The sequence below is a fragment of the Scyliorhinus torazame genome, chromosome 11 (assembly GCF_047496885.1).
Source record: "Scyliorhinus torazame isolate Kashiwa2021f chromosome 11, sScyTor2.1, whole genome shotgun sequence".
NCBI classification, from domain to species: domain Eukaryota; kingdom Metazoa; phylum Chordata; class Chondrichthyes; order Carcharhiniformes; family Scyliorhinidae; genus Scyliorhinus; species Scyliorhinus torazame.
Window position 1 is genome coordinate 176,150,106 of NC_092717.1, and position 23,144 is coordinate 176,173,249.

Genomic DNA, 23,144 nt, shown 5'->3' on the forward strand with positions numbered 1-23,144 from the left:
GGGAATTGAACTTATACTTGTCTGACTGAGGGAAGCATGCTATCACTGATCCGAATTCTCACTTTTACAGAGTCAACTGAGAGGAAGAGAAACACTGATCCCATGTGAAAAGGGATGAGAAAAGATTAGAGAGGCTTTGGCTGTACAACCTGGAAAAAGCAATTAAGAAAGACCTTCATTGAAATCTGTAAAATATTAAATAGCATAGATAAATTGCACTCAGATTATTACTTTTAATCAAAGAAGGAAAGTAAAACCAGTGGACATACTTGGAAATCACGGATTTCTATTTTAACTATCAGAATTTTTTATTCAAGAGGAATAAATATTTGAAATAAATCTACCAAGCTGGGCCATAGAGACAAAAACATTGGAGTTCTTCAAATTACAGTTAGATATTTTGTTAGCAACAGTTATCATCGTGAAAAGATGATACTTGATGGGAAAGTGGGGCAGGATCCTCCATTTCTGTGACAAAGTGTTGACGCTAACACCGAATCCGTGGACTTTTACGACAGAAAAACTGGCGCCGCACCTGGACCGATTCTGCTACCTTTGAGGGGCTAGCACCGGTGCCGCGTGGAACACAATCGATTCCAATGAAAAACGGTGCGGGATTCGTCGGGTCCCTGATTGACACTCAGGAGGCTGACAAGCTGCAGCCGCACATACACATTACACTCTCTACACCCACTTATCCCAGCCAAAAAGATGGCACTGGAGTGCACCCATACAGCTGATGGGTCGCTGGGGCCAGAGGGCATCCAGGGGGGGTCGCCGGGGGGGAGGGGGGGGGGGGGGGCGACACCTATACGACCCATAGCACTAAGTTCAAATTGGCCTGTTAGCGGTGTGCACAATTGCATAGCTGCCATGCCGGCTGCAGCAATGGTGCTCCATGTCCGTCCAGCCCAACCCCACAGCCCATCTCCTGGCCACCCCCCACTACTCCCCCCAGTCCAGGCAGAAGCCCCCCGGCCAGCGGCACAACTCTCAGCAAACTATGGCAATGTTGGACACTGTCCATACTCCCTCTCTATCCCTCAGCAGCCATGACGCCGGTTTCGCGATTTTTAAAAGCTCAGTGAACCACGCTGTCAGGAACCCGGCCCATCGGAGGCCCCGGAGAATATCGGGTCAGGCTTGCTAATGATACGCAAACAGTGTCTGCTGTACTTGCATTCCGGAATGCATTGACGCCGCTGCCAAGGTGCTAGAGCATAGCGATTTCGCATTAAATCAGCGCCTGCCGTGATTAGAATCAATTCTCTGCCCAATCGCCTTTCCCAATTTCGGCGTCGGCTAACAGGGAATCCCGCCCATGGCCTTGGCTCTTCCATGGCAGTTCCTAAGATATTTATAAATCATTAAAACACCAACACAAAAGGGATAAGATTTGGCAATTAGGGGCAACAGGGAGTGGGCATTCCAAGATAGAGAATCACCCAGCTTATTGGAAAATTGCTGGGTGTTAGTCAATGCTTTCGTTCTACATAACATTACAAATCAAAACTGCACAACGGACTTTGTGGCACATGTTCTAGCCTGTTATGGGGGCAGTGTTACTTTTTAGGGGGCTCTGGGTGCGATTCTCCAGCCACATTGTTCTCTCGCTAGAGCGCAACATGGCCAAGAATACCGGGAGAGCCCTACAGCGAGCCCCAAATGGGCGGAACCTAATGTTGCTCGCGGTAGTAGATCGTAAACCCACTTACGACCTACCTGTGCGGGATCCGCTGGCCTCCCTCAATTCTTCGGCCTCCCCAGGGAGGCTGCAGCTGGACGCTGATCAGTGCTGGTCCACATCAACGTGGACCAGGTGGAACGGCACCCGGGAGGTCTCCTGAGCCACTGGAGATCCCTGGGTGGTCAGAGTAAGTGCAGGGTGGCTCCCTGGTCCTCCCCTGGAATGTGGGCACCTTGGCACTGCCCAAATGGCACCTTGGCACTGCCAGCCTGGCACTGCCAAGGTTTCTGGATGGCAATTCCAAGCCAGCAGGAGCACCTCCTGGGTGCCAGGTTGGCAGTGAAAGGGTGCCTGTGCCAGAGTGTGAGGGGGGCCATGCCAATGAAATGAGGGTGGAGAGGGTTTGAAGGGTGGAGGAGTGCAGGGCAGGTATGTAGTGACATCCGGGAGGTTAAGTGGGTGATGGGTGGGGTCCTAGAAGTTGCTGGAAGGGGGCCTGGGAGGGGTCTGAAGAGGGGCGACCCCCAGGGACCCCACAGAGGGGTGTCCTCGCTTGGGGGGTGTCCTCACTTGGGGGGCGTGGGGTCATGTCCATTTGTGTGGGGGGATGACATTGCCGACAGATGGAGGGTGTGGGAGATCCACAAGCTCACTTAGAGATTGGGGCACCCTTTCAAAGCGGCAGCCTGATCGCTGAATTCAGCTCCCCAGTGCTTAAAATTTTTTTTCTAAGGGCTGGATTCTCCGTTGTCCGACGCCAATGTCGTTATCGGCGATTGGGCGGAGAATCGACTCTTGACGCCCAAATCGGGGCCGGTGCCGGGTTGTCCCCGGTTAGCCATGCTCTGCCCCTCAGAAATGGCGTCATCACATCGCGCGGCGTTGCACCAGCGTTGGCGCATCATTGGCTGACCCTCCCATGATGTTCTGCCCCCAATGGGCCGTGTTCCTGACGGCGTGGGACACGTGTAGTCTCGGCCTTGGGTACCCGGCGTGGCGGCTGCAGACTGTGTCCAGCGCCGCCACACTCGGCCGGGATCTGTGCCACTGGCCAGGTGGGGCTTCCGCGAGGGCTGGGGGACTGGTGGGGGGGTTGGCTTGGGGGTCTCCGATGGCGGGTCGGGTCCACGTACAGCCGGTGCCATGTTGTACGGTGTGACCGCTGCAAGTCGTCACCATGCCTGTGAGCAGCCACAGACCTGGCCATTCTCCGCCCGTTTTTGGCACGGGAGCTGGGGGTTTTACCCATCGCCGCTGCTAGCCCCTCACCGGTCCCGGAATCGGTGAGAGTTTGATGCCGATTTTGGCGTCGTAAAACGCCACAGTCCCACGCCAGCGTCGGCACTCAGCTGCAAAATCGCGAAATCCAGCCCATTAACCGGGACTACAGGGTGCCCGCCAAGGACCCAGTGATGAACATGTGTCTGGCATTATTTCCCGCGAATGGCTGAAAATTGAACCATTTTATTGATTAAAAACTACCACCCCCCTGGGCCCTTCCATTGAAGCCAGTGAAATATTTGAGCCACCCACCCCTTCTGCACCTTGTCAGGTTCCTAACTTGCAGATAAGTCTCCTGCAGAAACACCACATCAGCACTCAAACTTTTAAGGTGAGCAAGTACCCTCGACCTTTTCACTGGGCCATTCAAGCCTTTTACATTCCAGATGACCAACTGAATTGGGGACCTCCCACCCACCCTCCTCAATCTGGAGTCAGCCATTTTGACCAAGTGGGATCATCTAACAACGACTTAGAAAGTACAGGCCCACCCAAGATGGCTGCCAAACCCACCAGCAAGACCGAGCAAAGAAAAATATGCAGTCACCATCAGCAAACTATCGAGAGAGTAGCTGTTCAGCATCGATTCTCCTAGAAATAGTCCTAATATGTGTTGAAAATCTCCCCTTCCCTCAACTGGTTTAAGCAGTTGTAAATCCAGCCCAGAAAACTGCCACAATGCAAAATTAATTTGCATCTTGCACCAGAAGCTTATGATGACTAGAGTGAGAAACTTAGTTGGGTGGTAATGTTCAAAGCTCGAGTTTGAGCTTGAGAAACATTCCAGGGGTGTGGTGCTGCATCCAAAATGAGACATTAAGGCGCAATCGAATGGCCATGCTGCACCTGAAAAGCCACGGTGCAGTGTGGCCATTAGAAGCCGGGAGACCCTGCTCCCGGGAACTACCTGGCTCGCAACGCCCTGCGAGATCTAACGCAGATTTTAGGCAAATCTGCATATTAGAGCAAGGCAGCTAGTCTCACTTTAATGTGCAAATTCCCGAGGTACCTGAGGCATTGGGATCTATCCCCTTCGCCTTGGAGACCTTGGGCGAGCACTGTTTGGTACGGGTGGCAGGGTGAAACCATGATCCTGAAGGTGTGATCAAGGAGGTGGTTCGCCCAGATCAAGTGTAGTCTGTTGATCATGGATTGGAGAGCACGGAGGGATTGAAGTCGTCGAAGAGGAAACGTTTAGAGCTCGGCTGCTATTGGTGGATCTACATGCTGGTCTAAGCCTCTGGTTTAGGCCTAACGCCGATACAGTTTAGCCTCAACGTGTGAGCTATGGCTGCAGCTGCATCCCGACCACCAGGCTGGGGAGTGCGAAACACTGTCCGAGTCATAGCGAAGAAGTTGGAAGGGGAGTCACCTGTGGACCGTAATTTCTTGGTGAAGCGGGTGCTGCTCGAGTGCTGCGGGTTTCAAGCAACAGATATCTTCTGCTTGCAAGACTTCCCAAACAATGGATATTTTGACGTTACCTTCAAGAGTGTTGCAGCTTGCATCAAATTCTTGAACGTGTTCAAGGAAAAAGGTAACCAGAGCCCCCTGTCTATCCTGACTGCGGAAACTCTGTTTACGCTACCGTCGCAGCAAAGCCGGGTTGTTACACTGCACACGTACAACCCTCACGTCCCCGTGTCTGATGTGCTCACGTTCCTCGCCAGGTACGTCGAGCTGAAAAGTAACAGCGTGCAATTGAAAGACACCTTTGGCATCTGGACAAGTGAGCACCAGATCAAGGTGACTCTGAGAACAGACAGCAACGGAACCATCCTGCATCCCCCCTCCAATTTCGCCATTGGAGGAAATCGTGGCTATCTCTACTATGACTGACAGCCACGAGTATGCCGCACCTGTGGCAAAACGGGGCATGTTGCCGCCAACTGCAATGTCACCTTCTGCAAAAACTGCAGGCAGGAGGGACACATGACAAAGGACTGCAAGGAAGACAAGTGCTGCACCCTGTGTGGGGAGGCCGGCCATCTTTACAGGGCCTGCCCGAAACGCGGGGCAACATATGCACAGATCATCAGCAGCGGAGTTAAAAAGGCGACCAGAGAGGAGGTTCATGCACCCTCCATCGACAAAGACACCACAGCACAGAATACTGAAAATCAACAGAAGGGCCCTCAACAGAAAGTGGAGGCCCCAGCTCAACCTGACAACTCAACCCCAACCTCATCTGACGAGGAAGGCTCAATGGAAGAGGATGGAACCAAGAATCAATGGCCCTGGGAAACGGTGAACAGGGACAAACGAAAGAGGAAACAAAAAAATGAACTGAAGAAACCCCCGATGGGGAGTGGCAAAAGCGGCACCTTTCAGCCAGCGGGCTTAGCGCCGACACCTCCTCCGATGAGGGAAAACAAGACAAGAATCGGCCTCAAATAAAGAGGCAAAGTACCAATGTAGAACGGGATGCACAGACCTCCCAGACCACAGACAGGGAAGGAAATAAAGCACGCCGAGATCTTCAACCTCTGGTGGATGGGAACAGCAATATGACCAACGGACACCAAATGCCGGACATTAAAAATAAAGTCACAGACCAACTCCAGAAATTAACAAGCAGCAACAACCCAGGCGAAAACCGGCGTGCAACCCCAACACCCACTGAATGCCTCGACGAACGCCAGGTCTACACTACCCCCCCCCCCCCCCCCCCCCCCCCCCCCAATGCATCCCCGTCGAGTTCACGGGACCAGGACAGCTTTCTCAGCCCTGCAACTGTGCAAGTGTTTGCGAGCACCACCCGCATGCTGGGGAACATTCAACAGCTGGAACACCCAACTGCATAGACTCTGGACTCTGAGACTGGTAAATCTACCTTTTAAAATGGGGTTTAAAATTGCATCTATTAATGTGCGAAGCATTAAAGATACTTTGCAGTGTGTAGCCACACTCAGCTACTTAGCAAACGTGAAAGCCGACCTACTGTTCCTGCAGGAGTGTGGAATTCCTCACCTCAGCAACTACAGGCGCTGGTCGAGCTGGTGGTCCCATGGGCCATCCATCTGGTCAGCAGGAAACGACTGTCGTTCCTCCGGTCTGGGTATTCTGCTGCGGGGAGGCAACTTCACCATCTCCGACGTTAAGGAGGTAGTGGGTGGACGCCTCCTTGTAGTAGACGTTAAATACAAAAACGTCCCTCTCAGACTCATTAACGTGTACGCCCGGCCGTAAAGAGTGAGCGGCTGGCAGTCCTTCAGCAACTCCCGCTGCTGTTGGCCACCTCCAAGCTGGTCATCCTGGGCGGTGACTTCAACTGCATCATCGATGAGGCTGGACGATCCAGCAGAGCCAACAGCAAATTAGAAGCTGCGTCCAGGCTCCTGACGGAAACGGTAAAAGACGCCAAGCTGCTTGACGTCTTCAGCAACCCTGCAGACGGAGCACAGCGTAGATACACATGGTCACGGCCAGACGTGTCCGTCCGCTCCAGGATAGACAACTTCTTTGTGTCCCGTGCTTTCACGGTCAGGTCCACGGTCGTTAAGCCGGTGTTCTTCTCTGACCACTGCCTCCTACTGGCCGACTGCCACCTGCAGGAAAACCAGGGGCGGGCAGGGGGCATGGAAGCTGAATGCAAAACTGTTGACTCCAGAGAATCTCGAGGAATTTAAAAGGGATTACAAAGGTTGGAGAACCGTGAAAACCCCTCTTTCAGTCTCCACATCTCTGGTGGGAAGCAATCAAGGGGAACATCAAAAGGTTTTTCATCCTCAAAGGCATTCAAAAGGTGAGAGAGAAACGAGGGGCCATCTCCAGGCTCCAGAAATGTATGCAGAATTTGCTCCAGCTGCAGTCGATGGGGGTTGATGTCAAGGAGAATCTCCAAGAGGTGAAGAGCCAGCAAGCCTCGCTCTACACCTCGGAGGCCTCCAAGATATCTTCCGTTCCAGAGTCCGCTCCGTGGAGCAGGATGAAAAGTGCTCACGCTTCTTCTTCCAAAAGGTGCACGGAGAGACCTCTGTGATCAGCAGCCTGAAGGAAGAAGGTGGCTCTGTAAAGTCATCGCAGTCTGACATCCTGAGGATCAGCAAATCCTTTTATGCCGGACTGTGTGATCTGAAGCCAACAGATAACAATGTTTCCCAGACATTCCTTTCGTCTATCACGGAGGTCTTAGGCGACAGCGAACAGGAATACCTGGACACACCGCTAACTCTGGAAGAGCTGACAAAGGCCGTCAGGTCCTTTGAGACGAGTAAAACTCCCGGAAGCGACGGCTTACCGGCTGAGTTGTATTCGGCTCTGTCGGACTGGATGGGCCCAGACCTGCTGGAAGTGTACGAGAGTATGCTTCTGGACGGCAGCATGTCAGAATCCATGAGGAAAGGCATCATCACCCTTATCTACAAGCAGAAGGGGGAAAGGGAAGAAATTAGAAACTGGCGACCCATTTCACTGTTGAATGTGGATTATAAAATTCTAGCCAAGCTCATCGCCAATCGGGTCAGGTCTGCTCTGGAGTCGGTGATCCACCCTGACCAGACCTGTGCTGTACCCGGCAAGAAGATCTCTGATAGCCTCGCGCTACTCAGGGATACGATCGCCTACGTGCAGGACAGGAGGGTGGACACCTGCCTCATCAGCCTTGACCAGGAGAAGGCTTTTGACCGAATATTGCACACCTACACGATGGATGTGCTCTCCAAAATGGGGTTTGGGGGGGAATTCGCAATTGGATCAAACTGCTCTACACAAACATCTATAGCGCAGTCTCAATCAAGGGGTGGGAATCAGAAAAGTTCCAGATCAAATCAGGAGTCAGGCAGGGCTGCCCTCTCTCCTCGGCCCTGTTTATGTGCTGCATAGAACCTTTTGTCGAGTCCATCAGGAAGGATCCGGGTATAAGAGGAGTGACGATCTCAGGCAGCGGAGGCGTGCAAGTTAAGGCAATGAAGCAGTGGTCAGCACGTAATGTCCTCGAGGCCCTCGGGGAAAAGGCGACTGTGGAGGACGTTGGACGGTTCCCTGAGCAGACTGTCAGAGCCATCTGGCAGAACGCCTCATCACCAGAACTTACAAACAAGCACCAAGACCTAGCTTGGCTGGTGGTGAGAAGGGCCCTCCCCGTCAGATTCTTCATGTACACCCAAAGGCTCAGCGCCATTGCACGCTGCCCTCGGAGTGGCTGTGGGGGAAATGAGACGGTCACCCACCTCCTTGTGGGATGTGCCTTTGCAAAGAAGGTCTGGAGCGAGATGCAGTGGTATTTGTCAAGGTTCATCCCGAGCAGCTCTGTGACACAGGACTCTGTGCTCTACGGACTGTTTCCAGGGGGACACACCGAGACAAATATCAACTGCTGCTGGAAGGTCATCAACTCGGTGAAAGACGCTCTTTGGTCTGCCCGGAACTTGCAGATCATCCAGTGCAAAGAGCTGTCCTCGACCGAGTGTTGCAGACTGGCACATTCCAAGGTCCAGGACTACGTGCTGAGGGGACGCACTCAAGCTTGGGGCTGCTGCCGCCAAGGCGCAATGGGGAAAGACCACTGTGTAAGGTCTTACCAGCTGATGTGCACCGAGGGGCGGGTAACAGTGTAAACCCCCCTCGGTCTGGGTCATTAACACTCCAATGTATAAAAGAAACATGACCATGTAAATGTTTAAGAAGGAATTGTAACGTAAAGAACGATATGTGTGTAATGTTATCAAAATTAAATGGAAGAAAGTCAAGGAAATGTGTAACTCTGATGGAAATGTACAGTCAAGACAATTCGAAATGTTCTGTAATGTTTATGATAGATTTTATGAATAATGTATATTTTTTGAAAAAAACAAAAAAACGGGTCTCCACAAAATGGGGACCAGACAGAACAGCACTCGTGGGGGTCTCCAAGATTTTTGGAGTCCCCCAGGTACATGCCCTTTGGTGGCAGGGTGGTCCCCTGGCACTGCTGGTATCACCTGGGCACCCTGGCAATGACACCTGGGTGTCACCCTGGCACTGCCAAGGTTCCCAGATGGCACTGCCAGCTGGAAGGGGCACTGCCATGTTGGCATTTTTTGCATGGTGGCACTCTGGCCAGGGTGCTGTGCGTGGGTGTTGCGGGGGGGGGGGGCTGCGAACCCTCCAGGGACCCTCTCATAGTGCGTTGGGGCTTGTGGAGGGGTGGGAGTCACTCCCGGGCTCCAGAGATCGGGACGCCATTTAAAAATGGCATGCCGATCTCTCGCTACACTGAGGAGTCTGGTGAGCGGAGGGTCTCAGTGTAGAAAATGGGGCTATGTGTAGCCTTGGCTGCGTGTTCCCCGCTGAGGTCCCCTATCTAGCCTGGTGCCGTTTAATAGCATTGTGTTTCTCGGCGCTGCGAGTACTGGGAAACAAATGGCTAAACGTGCTCGCTATGGGACTTTGTTCCCAATTAAATATATTGCGCCCACAATAGTGAAAGTCTTGATGTTGACATTGATGCAAGTGTGGGACCATAGTCACATGTTCAGCTTTTGCTTAGTTGGTCGCGCCTTCTGAGTCAGAGAAATTTAGGCGGACTCTCCAGTGCAGTATTGAGGGAGTGCTACACTTTTGTAGATTCTGTCTTTTGGATAAGACATTAAACCGAGACCCAGTCTGCATTGTAACTTGGATGCAAAACATGTCATAGCACCATTTTGAAGAAGATCAGGGAATTGTCCCTGCTCTCCTGGCCAATATTTATCACTTAATGAAAATCACAAAAAACGATCATTATCACTTTATTGTGGGAGCTTGCTACACATAAATTGGCTGCCACATTTCCTACATTACACTTCATAATTTCTTCATTGGATGTAAGGTGCTTTGAGACGTTCTAAGGTCATGGAGACTGCACTAAAAATGTAAGCCCTTCGATTGCTCTGTTCATTTTTATTGTGCTGAACTTAAAGGAACCTTTTTTTAAACAATTTTCACAGTTCCATTTCTACAGGTCAGGATGTTGCAATTAACAGTGTTTACTTATAGTTGGAAAAATAAAGTGTATTTTGAAAAAGTCATCATGACCCACTCGGAGAAGAATGTAAGAGACCATGTGGTGACTGTTGACTACTTTGCAGGTGAAGACTGGTACCTATCCCATTTGACAATCGATGTGTTGAGGGAAAGTTTCCCAGAATGGACGATGCAACTGTTCCCGTATCTAACAGTGGTATCTTCAGATGCTCCCAAGGGTACACCTGTTTTCCAACTTTCTGCATGGGATGATTCCGATCATTCCACTGATGGAATAGAATACTACTTAACAGAAGGTAAGAAAGAAAGTCAGAAAATTCTTATACATGCCAAGTGTTTCAAAAGCAGAAGTTTTTGTAAGCTTGTTTTGTATTTCCCCCTTTTTCTATGGTCTATCCTAAGCCATGTAGCTCAGCCATTGCTGCTCTTCATCCGCCCACTAGTCCGAAGGATAGGATTGACTGAGTTGGCATTCCAATGTTCCATTCTTCCCACCAACAACACTTCCCGTCCCCAAGGTACTCCAGTTCCCCAGATCAATTTTTCATCCTTTTACTGATAATTTCTTCCTCTTCTTCCTCTTGTTGAAAGTACTGACTCCTTGTAGAGGTGCAGATGCTCTTTTTATTCTGTGAAAACTGATTATTTATGCTGTAATGAAGTTATAACCAGTTATTTACGAGCCAGCAATGTTTTTTAACCTGCTTCCAAAGTTTGCAAGTAATTTGTTCAAGTGACAATTTGCCAACTGAGGGCCCATACAGTAACACCAGCAGGCAGTTAAATTAATGAGCCTTGGGAAGAGAGCCTGATCTTGTCACCCCATAGTCAGACACAAAATCAGCCATTATCTCATTGAATGGTAGAGCAGGCTTGAGGGGCTGAGTGGCCTACTCCTGCTTGAAGAACTGGTGGGAGCCCCAATGTTGCTTTTCTCCGGGAGTACTGACATTATTCTGAGATAATCAGGCTCTTATCCAGGCAGCATCGGGCCTCCTCTCAGACTAAGCACTCAGTAAGGTGAAAATCCTGCCGGAGAGCTGCCAACTGTTAGAGGTTGGCAGCTCTGCTATAGTGTCAGTTCGCCCGGAGTGGGGAGGGGATATTAAATTCCACCCAACATTTCCAGGGGCCATTGAATTGCAGTTGTGAATGGGAACTGATGAAGGCATTGAGCATTCTTAGAAAAAGTCTTTATAAGTATCCATTGCCACAAAATTGTCACTGAGCAACAAGCAATGAGCTGACTTGGAAGAATATTAAAAAAACAATTTAGGCAGAAGTGCTGCAGTGTTCTTAGGATGAGACCTTTGAGACATCTTTATGGTGGAAACAGGCTAGTATACACACTCAGGGATATGTTCTGGCTAGGCAGCTATGTGACATGATAAATGTCTCCATGAGTGAGACTAACTGGTTAACTCATTAATGAGTTTTGGACAACTTCGCAAATGAGAGTATTCATCATCTCACATCACAATATAAGAAAATAAGAAATAGGAGCAGGAGTAGGCCACTCAGCCCCTCATGCCTGCTGTGCCATTCAATGAGATAATGGTTGATTTTGTACTTCAACACCATTTTTCTGTACTAACCCTGTATCGCATGATATGTTTCATATATAGGATCTGTCGATCTCAGTCTTGAATATACTCAATGACGGGGCTTCCACAGCCCTCTGGGACAAAAAATTCCAAAGATTCACCAGGCTCCGAGTGAAAAAAAAATTTCTGTCTCAGTCCTAAATGACCTGCCCCTTATTGTGAAATTGTATCCCCTGATTCTAGAACCTACAGCCAGGGGAAACATCTTTGCTGCATCCACTCTGTTGAGACCTGTAAGAATGTTTTGTGTTTGAATGAGATTCCCTCTCATTCTTCTGAACTCTAGAGAGTAAAAGCGCAGCCGATTTAATTGTTCCTCATAGGACAATCTCTCTATCCCAGGAATTAGTTTATCTGAACCTTAGTTGCACTGCCTTTATGGCAGGTATATCTTTCCTTTTATGGAGACCAAAGCTGCGCACATTACTCCAGGTGCGGTCTCACGAAGACTCTGTATAATTGCAGTAAGTCATCTTTACCCCTATACCCAAATCCTCTTGGAATAAAGGCCAACATATCATTTGCCTTCTTGATTGCTTGCTGTACCTGGATGTTAGCTTCAGTGAGTCCTGAACATGGACACCCAAATCCTTTTGAAGTTTGAAGACAGAATCTACATATTATAATAGTGTGACCATTTCAATTAAAGAGTAATCTTTACGCTTTAGAACATAGAACATACAACACACGGTGCAGAAGGAGGCCATTCGGCCTATTGGGTCTGCACCGACCCACTTAAGCCCTCACTCCCACCTTATCCCCGTAACCTTGTGACGGAACTCACTTCTGTGGAAATCATTTTGTTTTAAAAATGTTGATATTTCTTCAATCAGTGATATTTATTGTACAAATATCCCAAATCAGCCTTTGGCAATGTTGTTTATTGATGCTGAAGTACATTTGGTTCTTTTAATCTAAAGATATGTATCATTCCAGTAAAACTGTTTTCAGAATAAGCTAAAGGCTTAGATTTATAGTGCTTCTTTATCAAGTGCTTCACATGTCATGACTACAGGTGGAGAAGAGAGATTTGAAGTTGACAAGAGTTCAGGCATCATCAGAACCACTGGCTCAACTCTGCTCAGACGCAATGAATACGTGTTAACAGTGCTGGCTGTCAATAAGCGGGGAAACAAAGGCCCTCCTGCATCTATTTTCATTCTGGTTGGCTCCAGACCCCCACAGTTTACCAATGTGTCCTACAGTGTTTTTGTTTCCGAAAATACCCCGGCAGGACAACCGTAAGTACTGACTGCCACAGTCTATCAGTATAAGGCAACTGGCTCAAACATTGGCAATTTAAATAGCTGCCATTCCTCTAAATTTTCTAGACGCCTTAAGTGCATCTTTGACGTCATTTCGTATCTGTAGGAATAACATTCGAGAAAAGCATAGCAATGAACGCTGGCAAAAATGGAATTGCATTTCCAAATAAAAGTTGTATTAATTCAATATTTTGGACCATTCTTAAATTTTCACCAATATGTTTGTGTCAATGTGAGACAGCAAAATGTCACTCTTATCAAGACTGCACTCATAAATAGTCCTAGATCCACAAATACTACAGAATCGCAGAATTGATGCAGCACAGAAGAAGGCCATTTGGCCCATTGTGTCCGCACCAGCTCTCCATGCAAGCACCATAGTTTAGTGCCAGTCCCCTGCCCTTTCCCTGTACCCCTGCACATTGTTTCTATTCAAGCAATCATCTCATTAAAACATTTTTTAGAGTACCCAATTCTTTTCTTCCAATTCAGGGGCAATTTAGAGTGGCCAATCCACCTAGCCTGCACATTTTTGGGTTGTGGAGGTGAGACCCACACAAAACACTGGGAGAATGTGCAAACTCCATACGAACAGTGATCCAGAGCCGGGACCGAACCCAGGTCTTCGATACCATGAGGCAGCTGTGCTAACCACTGCACCACCGTACCACCCTTCAAGCAATCATCTAAAACCCTCTTGAATGCCTCGATATAATTTTTTTCACAACTCTTCCAGGCAGTGCTTTCCAGACCCGAACCACCCGTGTGAAAATTATATCTTGCTAGTCTAGTCTCTGCCCAATGGACACTGGGGCAAAAGACAAACCGCTGGTGGCAAGAATCACCTACAAATGATGACCCCTTCTGACTTGGCCTCCTGCATTACCTCAGTGACTACTGCACCCAGTGACACTATCAGAATTGGTCTGTTACCAGACTCTGATTGGCCGGCAGCTCTTAGAGAAGGGAAATTCCTCCTGACAATACTGAGGACCCCATCTCCAACCAGGCAAGAGCCTGATTGGTATTAAATCGGGTTAGGAAGGCCCTGGTTTGCTGCATCTGCATCGCCCCGCTCTCCAGCCAGTTGAGAAGCCCACTGTCGCAGTCATTAAATTCGGCCCACCATGTCTGTGCTATAGCTTAAATCTGCAAAAAGCATTCAGAGTTCAACAAGATGCTGGAAGCAGAATAAGCACAGATTTAGTTATTGCAAAAAGAAACTCAGTCTAAGATTGCAACAGGAGTCAATTCTACCTTAATATTAATATAATTCTGAAGCATATGAGGCAGTGGGACCTATCGGAGATGAACTTGAGTGTAGATGCAGAGGATGTGGGAAGGGTTTTTAATTAATATTTTGTCTGTGTTTACAAAAGAAATGGACGATGCAGATATAATAGTCCAGGAGGAACACTGTGAGATATTGGAAGGGATAATCATAAAGAGAGAGGAAGTACTCAAAGGATTGAAATCTTTGAAAGGTCATCAGTCTCCAGGGCCAGATGGTTTGATTCCGTAGCTGCTGAAGGAGATCAGGGAGCAGATAGCAGATGTTCAGAGGATGATTTTCAAATCCTCACTAGACACAGAGGAGGTAATGAAGGACTGGAGAAATGCAACTTGGTACCATTATTTAAAAAGGGATCGAAGGAAATGCCGAACAATTATAGACCAGTTAATCTTATGTCAATGGTGGGCAAATTAGGAAAATCAATCCTGAGAGATAGGATTAACTGTCACATAGAAAGGCATGCACTATTCCGGGATAGTGAGCATGGAATTGTGAAAGGAAGGTCTTGCCTCACAAATTTGATCGAATTCTTTGAGGAAGTGACAAGAAAGGTTGATAAAGGTAGTGCAGTGGATGTGGCGTACATGGATTTTAGTAAGGCGTTTGACAAAGTCCCACATGGCAGATTGGTCAAGAAAGTGAAAGTCCATGGGATACAAGCAATGCGGCAAACTGGATAAAAAGTTGGATTAGTAACAGGAAACAATGGTTGATGGCTGCCCTTGTGATTGAAAAGTTGTCTCAAGTGGTGTTCCACAGGGCTCGGTGTTGGGACCCTTACTGTTTGTGTTATATATTAACAATTTGGACGTGAACATGGGGAGCATGATTGGGAAATTTGCAGATGACACAAAGATTGGCCGCGTGGTGGACAGTGTAGAGGATAGTTATAATCTTCAAAATGACATAAATGGATTGGTGGAGTGGGCGATAAAGTGGAATTTAACACGGGGAAGTGTGAGGTCATGCATTTAGGTAGGTCAAACAGTTGCAGGGAGTACACAATAAATGGGAATATACTAAGAGGGGAAGATGAAGTGAGAGACCTTGGCATACAGGTACATAGATATCTAAAGGCAGCAATTCAAGTAGACCAGGTTGTTAAGAAAGCATTTGGAATGCACTCCTTCATTGGAGGTATAGAATATAAAAGCACAGATATAATGTTCAAATTGTATAAAACACTAGTGAGGCCACAACTGGAATATTGTGTGCAGTTCTGGTCGTCACAGTACAAAAAGGACGTTATTGCTCTGGAGAGAGTGCAGAGGATTACAAGAATGTTGCCAGGGCTAGAAAAGTGTGGCTACGAGGAGAGATTAGCTAGGTTGACGTTATTTTCCTTGGAACAAAGAAGGCTGAGGGGTGATTTAATTGAGGTGTACAGAATTACGAGGGGAAGAGATAGGGTGGACAGGATAACATTGTTCCCCTTGGTGGATAATTCTAGAACCAGGAGACATAGATTGAAGATAAGTGGCAGAAGATGTAGAAGGGACATGAAGAAGAACGTATTTACGCCGAGTGTAGCGGGTGTCTGGAATTCACTGCCCGAGTTGGTTGTGGAGGCAGAGACCCTAAACTCTTTTAAAAGGTACCTGGATCTGCACCTTAAGTGCTCTAAGCTTCAGGGCTATGGATCGGGTGCAGTGCAGGAAGGTGGGATTAAAAAGGATACCTGGGAGTTCTCAGGTTGGTATGGACAAGATGGGCCGAATGGTCTCCTTCTGTGCTGTAACAGTTCTATGGGCCATTTATCAAACACTCAGAAAACTAACATTCTCTTCCAACCAGCTCCCATAGCACACCTTCCCTCATTGATTAAGAGCAATGGAAAATATGGATAATTTTCCATAGCTTGAGAACCTTCTCTTGGTGAAGTTGTCAAAATTAATTATCCCCTCCAGTGTGCCAGTTTACTGAGAAAAAGAGTATTTGACAACCAGGAACTCTATTCTGAGACTAGGGTCATAGTTCACCAGGAGTCACCGTGAATTCCTATGTGCTTTGGAGAATTGGACGATCTACAGCAGAACCTCAAAGCACTGGAGGAGCACCGCCACATGATCTTCCAGATCCATGGCAAGAAAGGCCGTCCAACAGCAGTGTACTCTCCCAAGCCAAAGTGCCCAACACCGAGGAGATATTTATTGAAAACCAGCTCCGCTGGACGGAATATGTCATTCATTTGCCTGACACCCAATTCCCGAAGTGACAGATCTACTCTGAACTCAGTCACAGCAGGAGACTCTTAGAAATAATTTTTTAGCAGGGCAGCATGGTGGCGCAGTGGATAGCACTGCCCCAGATTCGATCCCGGCTCTGGATCACTGTCCGTCTAGAGTTTGCATAATCTCCCCGTGTTTGTGTGGGTTTGACCCCCACAACCCAAAGATGTGCAGGGTAGGTGGATTGGCGTAACAGCCTCCCCGAACAGGCGCCGGAATGTGGCGACTAGGGGCTTTTCACAGTAACTTCATTTGAAGCCTACTTGTGACAATAAGCGATTTTCATTTTTTCATTTCACTAAATTGCCCCTTAATTGGAAAAAATGAATTGGGTACTCTAAATTTATAAAAAAAAGAGAGATAATTCTTTAGGGATACCCTCAATAAACCCCTGAAAAGGTTAAACATACCCGCCGACTGATGAGAGACCCAGCTTGTGACTGACCAAAATGGAGAAGATTGAATCGGGAAGGCACTGAATACAACGAGAGATTTATAGAGTCGTAGCTTCCTACACCACAGAAATGGCCCTTCAGCCCATTCTGCCTGTGCCGGTCAAAAACAACCACCTAACTATTCTAATCCCATTTCCAGCACTTGGCACATAGCCTTGTTGCCTTGGGATCACAGGAGCACATCTAAATATTTCTAAAATGTCATGAGGGTCTCTGCCTCCACCCCCCTTTCAGGCAGCAAGTTCCAAACGCCCACCACCTTCTGGGTAAAAACATTTTTCCTCATATCCCCTCTAAACCAGCTGCCCCTTACCTTAAACCTATGTCCACTGGTCACTGATCCCTCCCCAAGGGGAAATGTTTCGTCCTGTCTACTCATAATTGTATGCCTCTCAATCGTGTCCCCTCCTCAGTCTCCTCTGCTCAAAGGAAAACAATCCAAGTCTATCCAATCTCTCTTCATAACTAAAACACTCTAGCCCTGGCAACATCCTGGTAAATCTCCCCTTTCCAATACTATCACATCCCTCCGAAATTGAGGATTCCATAACTGCACACAATATTCTAGCTGTGGCCTAACCAACGTATTATACAGTTCCAGCATAACTTCCCTGCTCTTAAACTCTATGCCTTGGCTAATAAATGCAAGTATACCATATACCTTCTTAACCACTGTATCCACCTGCTCTGCTATCTTAGTCAGGAATGTGCAGCGGTTAGGTTGAGGTGTCGGAGGCAGCGCACAAAACCCAAACTATTCACCTACCCAAACCTTCAAGCTTCATCTGGTCTGCATTAATCAGAGTCTACAGAGCACACTCAGTGACACCTGTCATGATATGCAAACATGCGCATAATGATATACAGACAGGCAGCTAATGAACACAGAGAACAGGATATGACCAATGAGCAGGCAGGATACTCAGGGGTGGGATCTCACTATAAAAGGCACGAGGCATTCACACTCCACCTCTTTCCACTGATGAACATCTACAGAGTGAGTCAGGGTGTATGTACAGTAACACACCTCCAGCACGTGGCTAAGAGCTAGTCTGGTTCAGTCAGACAAAGTAACCACACTTAGGTTAGCAGAGAGTTGAACTCATAGAGAACTGTGATAACTGTGCTACTGGTTCAATAAATCAGATTGAACTAACTTCAAGATCTGGAGTATCTTTTGGTCAAAGCTGCATCCAGTTGCAGCCTGTGTTATCCCAGAGTACTTAACACATCATAATACCAGGAGACTGCTTAATCTAGGTGGTTTACCTCAGTCCGTTCTGTTACGACCAGCGTATGTATCCCAGCGCCATGGAGAAGATTCAGGCTCAGGACCTTTGGCAATCTCAGTGCCAACTGGCGGACATTCAAGCAAAAGTTTCTGCTGTACATCGAAGCATCAGACCTCGATGGTGCGTCTGATGCAAGGAAGATCGCGCTTCTCCTCTCAACAGCAGGTGATCAAGCCATCAAACTCTTCAACACTTTTCACTTCACCGAAGGCCGGACAAGACAAAGTTTCAGGCCATCCTGGATAAGTTTGACAGTCACTGTGAAGTGGACACCAATGAAATCTTCAGGCCCTACATTTTTAAACAGCGTCTACAAAGTAAAGGTGAATCTTTCAACTCCATCGTAACTAACCTCCGCCTGATAGCGCTGTCCTGCAACTTTGGTGATATTGCTGACTCTATGATCAGAGACCAAATCGTTTTTGGAGTTCACTCTGATCCTCTGAGAGAGCAGCTACTGAAAATCAAGCATATGACCCTGCCAATCGCAATTGAAACATGCACAGTGCACGAGCACGCCAAAAATCACTATGCCCAGTACAAATCGGCTGAAAATGAGAAACTTGCCTCCCATGAGGCAGAGAGTGTGCAGGCCATCTCCCGGATGCAGCGCCTCAGCAATGATGACTGCGGCCATTTTGTGCGCTTTACCCAGGGCCCACGCAACCGCGATGCGAACGGGATAACAAAGCGGCCGACACCCGCACTGCGCATGTGCTTTGACACGCGGAGCGTCAGGACGCCAACATCATGACGTGCTCGTACTGCGGCAACGCCCACTTAAAGAAGCACTGCCCTGCAAGAGGCAGGCGATGTTTAAACGGCGGGAAGCCTGGACACTATGCAGGTCTGCACCACCAGTCAGGGGCCAGTGCTCCCAATTCCGACGACGGCGCGTTCAGAGCACAACGGATCCAGAGGAAGAATGCCTGGACTCCGCTTACTGTGTGGGCATCATCACCAAATGTGAATATGCCACATCCAACTCATCACAACTTCAGTCCATCCTCGCTGTGGATTATGTGGACGAATGGCGTGCGGTGATGCAGGTCAACCATTGCTCCATCCAGTTCAAGCTGGACACAGGTGCATCTGCCAACCTCCTCTCACAGGCAGATTTCAAACGCATCAAGAAGCCCCCCAGGATCCTTCCAGCAGCCTGCAGGCTCTTGGACTACAATGGGAATGCCATCACAGCACTAGGATTCTGCCATCTACTCGTCTCTAACGTATGCTCGGCTACGTTTTGAGATTGTCAAGCCAGACAGGGCATCCCTACTTGGGCCGCACGCCTGCACAGTGGGTTTACGCAACCACATCCTCCAATGAGAATCTTCAGGCCGGCATTGATGACATCCTCACTCGGTATCTGGGTGTATTCGACGGGATGGGCACGCTACCATATCGATACAAGATTCTGCTACGACCTGATGCCAAGCCAGTGGTCCACACACCACGCCGGGTCCTGGCTCCGCTGAGGGAGCGCCTGACGGCACAGCTCAAGGATCTTCAGCAACAGGGCATCATTTCCAAGGTAACCGAACCGACTGACTGGCTCACCTCGATGGTATGTGTCAGAAAACCTTCGGGAGACCTGCACATCTGCATTGATCCCAAGGATCTCAATAAGAATATAATGCCTGAACACTACCCCATCCCGAAGTGGGAGGAATTCACCAGTGAGATGGCACACGCATGTTTTTTTACCAAGTTACATGCGTCACATGGATTTTGGCAAATCCAGCTGGATGAGTCCAGCAGAAGGCTCTGCAGCTTCAACACACCGTTTGGCAGATACAGCTATAATCGCATGCTGTTTGGCATTTCTCGTCATTGGAGGTCTTTCATCGCATCATGGAGCAGATGATGGAGTGCATTGAAGGGGTTTGTGTGTACGTGGAGGACATCATTATCTGGTTCACGACCCCTGAAGAGCATGTTTCCCGTCTCTAGCAGCTATTCCGCTGCGTCCATGCCAATGGCCTGAAGCTGAACAAGTCCAAATGTTGCTTTGGCATGTCGACACTCAAGTTCCTAGGCCACCAGATCTCTCAGTAGGGCACAGACAAGGTCAAGGCCATCGAACCCATGAAGGTCCCGGAAGACAAGGCGGCGGTGTTGCGCTTCCTGGGCATGGTCAATTTTCTGGGCAAGTTCATCCCATTTGGATCCTCGCTGTCTTCAGGGGATGTCCCGGAGGACTGGAGAATAGCCAATGTTGTTCCTCTGTTTAAGAAGGGTAGCAAGGATAATCCCGGGAACTACAGGCCGGTGAGCCTTACTTCAGTGGTAGGGAAATTACTGGAGAGAATTCTTCGAGACAGGATCTACTCCCATTTGGAAGCAAATGGACGTATTAGTGAGAGGCAGCACGGTTTTGTGAAGGGGAGGTCGTGTCTCACTAACTTGATAGAGTTTTTCGAGGAGGTCACTAAGATGACTGATGCAGGTAGGGCAGTGGATGTTGTCTATATGGACTTCAGTAAGGCCTTTGACAAGGTCCCTCATGGTAGACTAGTACAAAAGGTGAAGTCATACGGGATCAGGGGTGAGCTGGCAAGGTGGATACAGAACTGGCTAGGCCATAGAAGGCAGAGAGTAGCAATGGAGGGATGCTTTTCTAATTGGAGGGCTGTGACCAGTGGTGTTCCACAGGGATCAGTGCTGGGACCTTTTCTCTTTGTAGTATATATAAATGATTTGGAGGAAAATGTAACTGGTCTGATTAGTAAGTTTGCAGACGACACAAAGGTTGGTGGAATTGCGGATAGCGATGAGGACTGTCGGAGGATACAGCAGGATTTAGATTGTCTGGAGACTTGGGCGGAGAGATGGCAGATGGAGTTTAATCCGGACAAATGTGAGGTAATGCATTTTGGAAGGTCTAATGCAGGTAGGGAATATACAGTGAATGGTAGAACCCTCAAGAGTATTGAAAATCAGAGATCTAGGTGGACAGGTCCACAGGTCACTGAAAGGGGCAAAACAGGTGGGGAAGGTAGTCAAGAAGGCATACGGCATGCTTGCCTTTATTGGCCGGGGCATTGAGTATAAGAATTGGCAAGTCATGTTGCAGCTGTATAGAATCTTAGTTAGGCCACACTTGGAGTATAGTGTTCAATTCTGGTCGCCACACTACCAGAAGGATGTGGAGGCTTTAGAGAGGGTGCAGAAGAGATTTACCAGAATGTTGCCTGGTATGGAGGGCATTAGCTATGAGGAGCGATTGAATAAACTCGGTTTGTTCTCACTGGAACGAAGGAGGTTGAGGGGAGACCTGATAGAGGTATATAAAATTATGAGGGGCATAGGCAGAGTGGATAGTCAGAGGCTTTTCCCCGGGGTAGAGGGGTCAATTACTAGGGGGCATAGGTTTAAGGTGAGAGGGGCAAGGTTTAGAGTAGATGTACGAGGCAAGTTTTTTACGCAGAGGGTAGTGGGTGCCTGGAACTCGCTACCGGAGGAGGTAGTGGAAGCAGGGACGATAGGGACATTTAAGGGGCATCTTGACAAATATATGAATAGGATGGGAATAGAAGGATACTGACCCAGGAAGTGTAGAAGATTGTAGTTTAGTCGGGCAGCATGGTCGGCACGGGCTTGGAGGGCCGAAGGGCCTGTTCCTGTGCTGTACATTTCTTTGTTCTTTGTATCCCAAACCTGGCCTCACACACCATGGCCCTACGAAACCTGCTAAAAAAGTCCACTGCCTTTGAGTGGAAGGCAGCACATCAGGCAGAGTGGTTGGAGCTGAAAGCCAAGCTCACCACTGCACCCATCTTGGCATTTTTCGACCCTGACAGGGAGATAAAGATCTCAACAGATGCGAGCCAGGATGGCATCGGTGCGGTGCTGCTTCAACGCGATGAGACTTCATCCTGGGCACCGGTAGCCCACGCATCAAGGGCCATGGCGCCCACCGAAACACGGTATGCGCAGATAGAGAAGGAAAGCCTGGGTCTTCTCACTGGAATTCTCAAGTTTCACGACTATGTCTACGGCCTGCCGTCATTCACTATCGAGACGGATCATAGGCCTCTGATCCACATTATCCACAAGGACCTGAACGACATGACGCCTCGGTTGCAGCGCATCCTCCTCAAACTCAGAAGGTACGACTTTGACTTAGTGTACACAACTGGCAAGGAGCTCATCATCTCTGATGCATTGTCCCACTCCATCACATTGTCTAGTGAACCGCTGGAAATCATCCGGCAGATTGAATCCCAGCTGTGTGCTAGCACCCTCCCGGCGTCTGATGAGAAGTTGGTTCGCATCTGGGAGGAGACAGCCAAAGACCCCCTTGTCATGCACCACCTCGCCAATGGCTGACAGAAAGGGCAGTGCCCTCAATTCTATAATGTAAAGGACGACCTGATGGTGATTGATGGTATCATCCTCAAGCTGGACCAGATTGTCATTCCACTCAGTCTCCAGAGCTTGGTGCTCCGCCAAATCCATGAGGGACACTTGGGCGTCGAGAAGTGCAGACGCAGAGCCAGGCAGGCTGTCTACTGGCCCGGTATTAGCCAGGATATCTCGAACATGGTCCTCAACTGTGTGACCTGTCAACGCTTCCAGCCAGCGCAGAGCAAGGAGACGCTCCAGCAGCATGAGATCGAGATCTCCCCGTGGTCCAAGGTTGGCATCGACCTCTTTCGTGCGAATGGTCGTGACTACGTGTTGATTATTGACTATTTCTCCATTTAACCTGAAGTCGTGGAGCTCTCAGACCTCACTTCTCGGACCGTCATCAAGGCCTGTAAGGAGACGTTCTCCAGGCATGGTATCCCACTCACTGTCATGAGTGACAATGGCCCGTGCTTCAACAGCCATGAGTGGTCTATGTTTGCCAAGTCATACCATTTCAAACATTTCATTTCCAGCCCACACTATCCGCAGTCCAATGGGAAGGTTGAAAAAGGGGTGCACATTGTGAAACAGCTCATCTGCAAGGCAGCGGATTCTGTTTCTGACATCTACCTCACGCTGCTTGCGTACAGGGCGACCCCACTGTCCACTGGCATGTCGCTGGCTCAACTCCTGATGAACAGGGACCTGTGGACGACACTTCCAGCCATACACCTGCCCAA

The 23,144-nt window shown here is 48.7% G+C and overlaps 1 protein-coding gene across 2 annotated transcripts in view; it reads left to right on the top strand.

Annotated features, from left to right (window-relative positions):
• The window catches only part of LOC140385667 (neural-cadherin), a 444,649-nt gene that overhangs the window by 220,877 nt on the left and 200,628 nt on the right, over window positions 1-23,144 (top strand). For both annotated transcript variants that reach the window (XM_072468059.1, XM_072468060.1), the window contains exons 2-3: window positions 10,018-10,209; window positions 12,533-12,758. In XM_072468059.1, coding sequence (XP_072324160.1) covers window positions 10,018-10,209; window positions 12,533-12,758 — 418 coding nt within the window. The remainder of the gene's footprint in view (window positions 1-10,017; window positions 10,210-12,532; window positions 12,759-23,144) is intronic.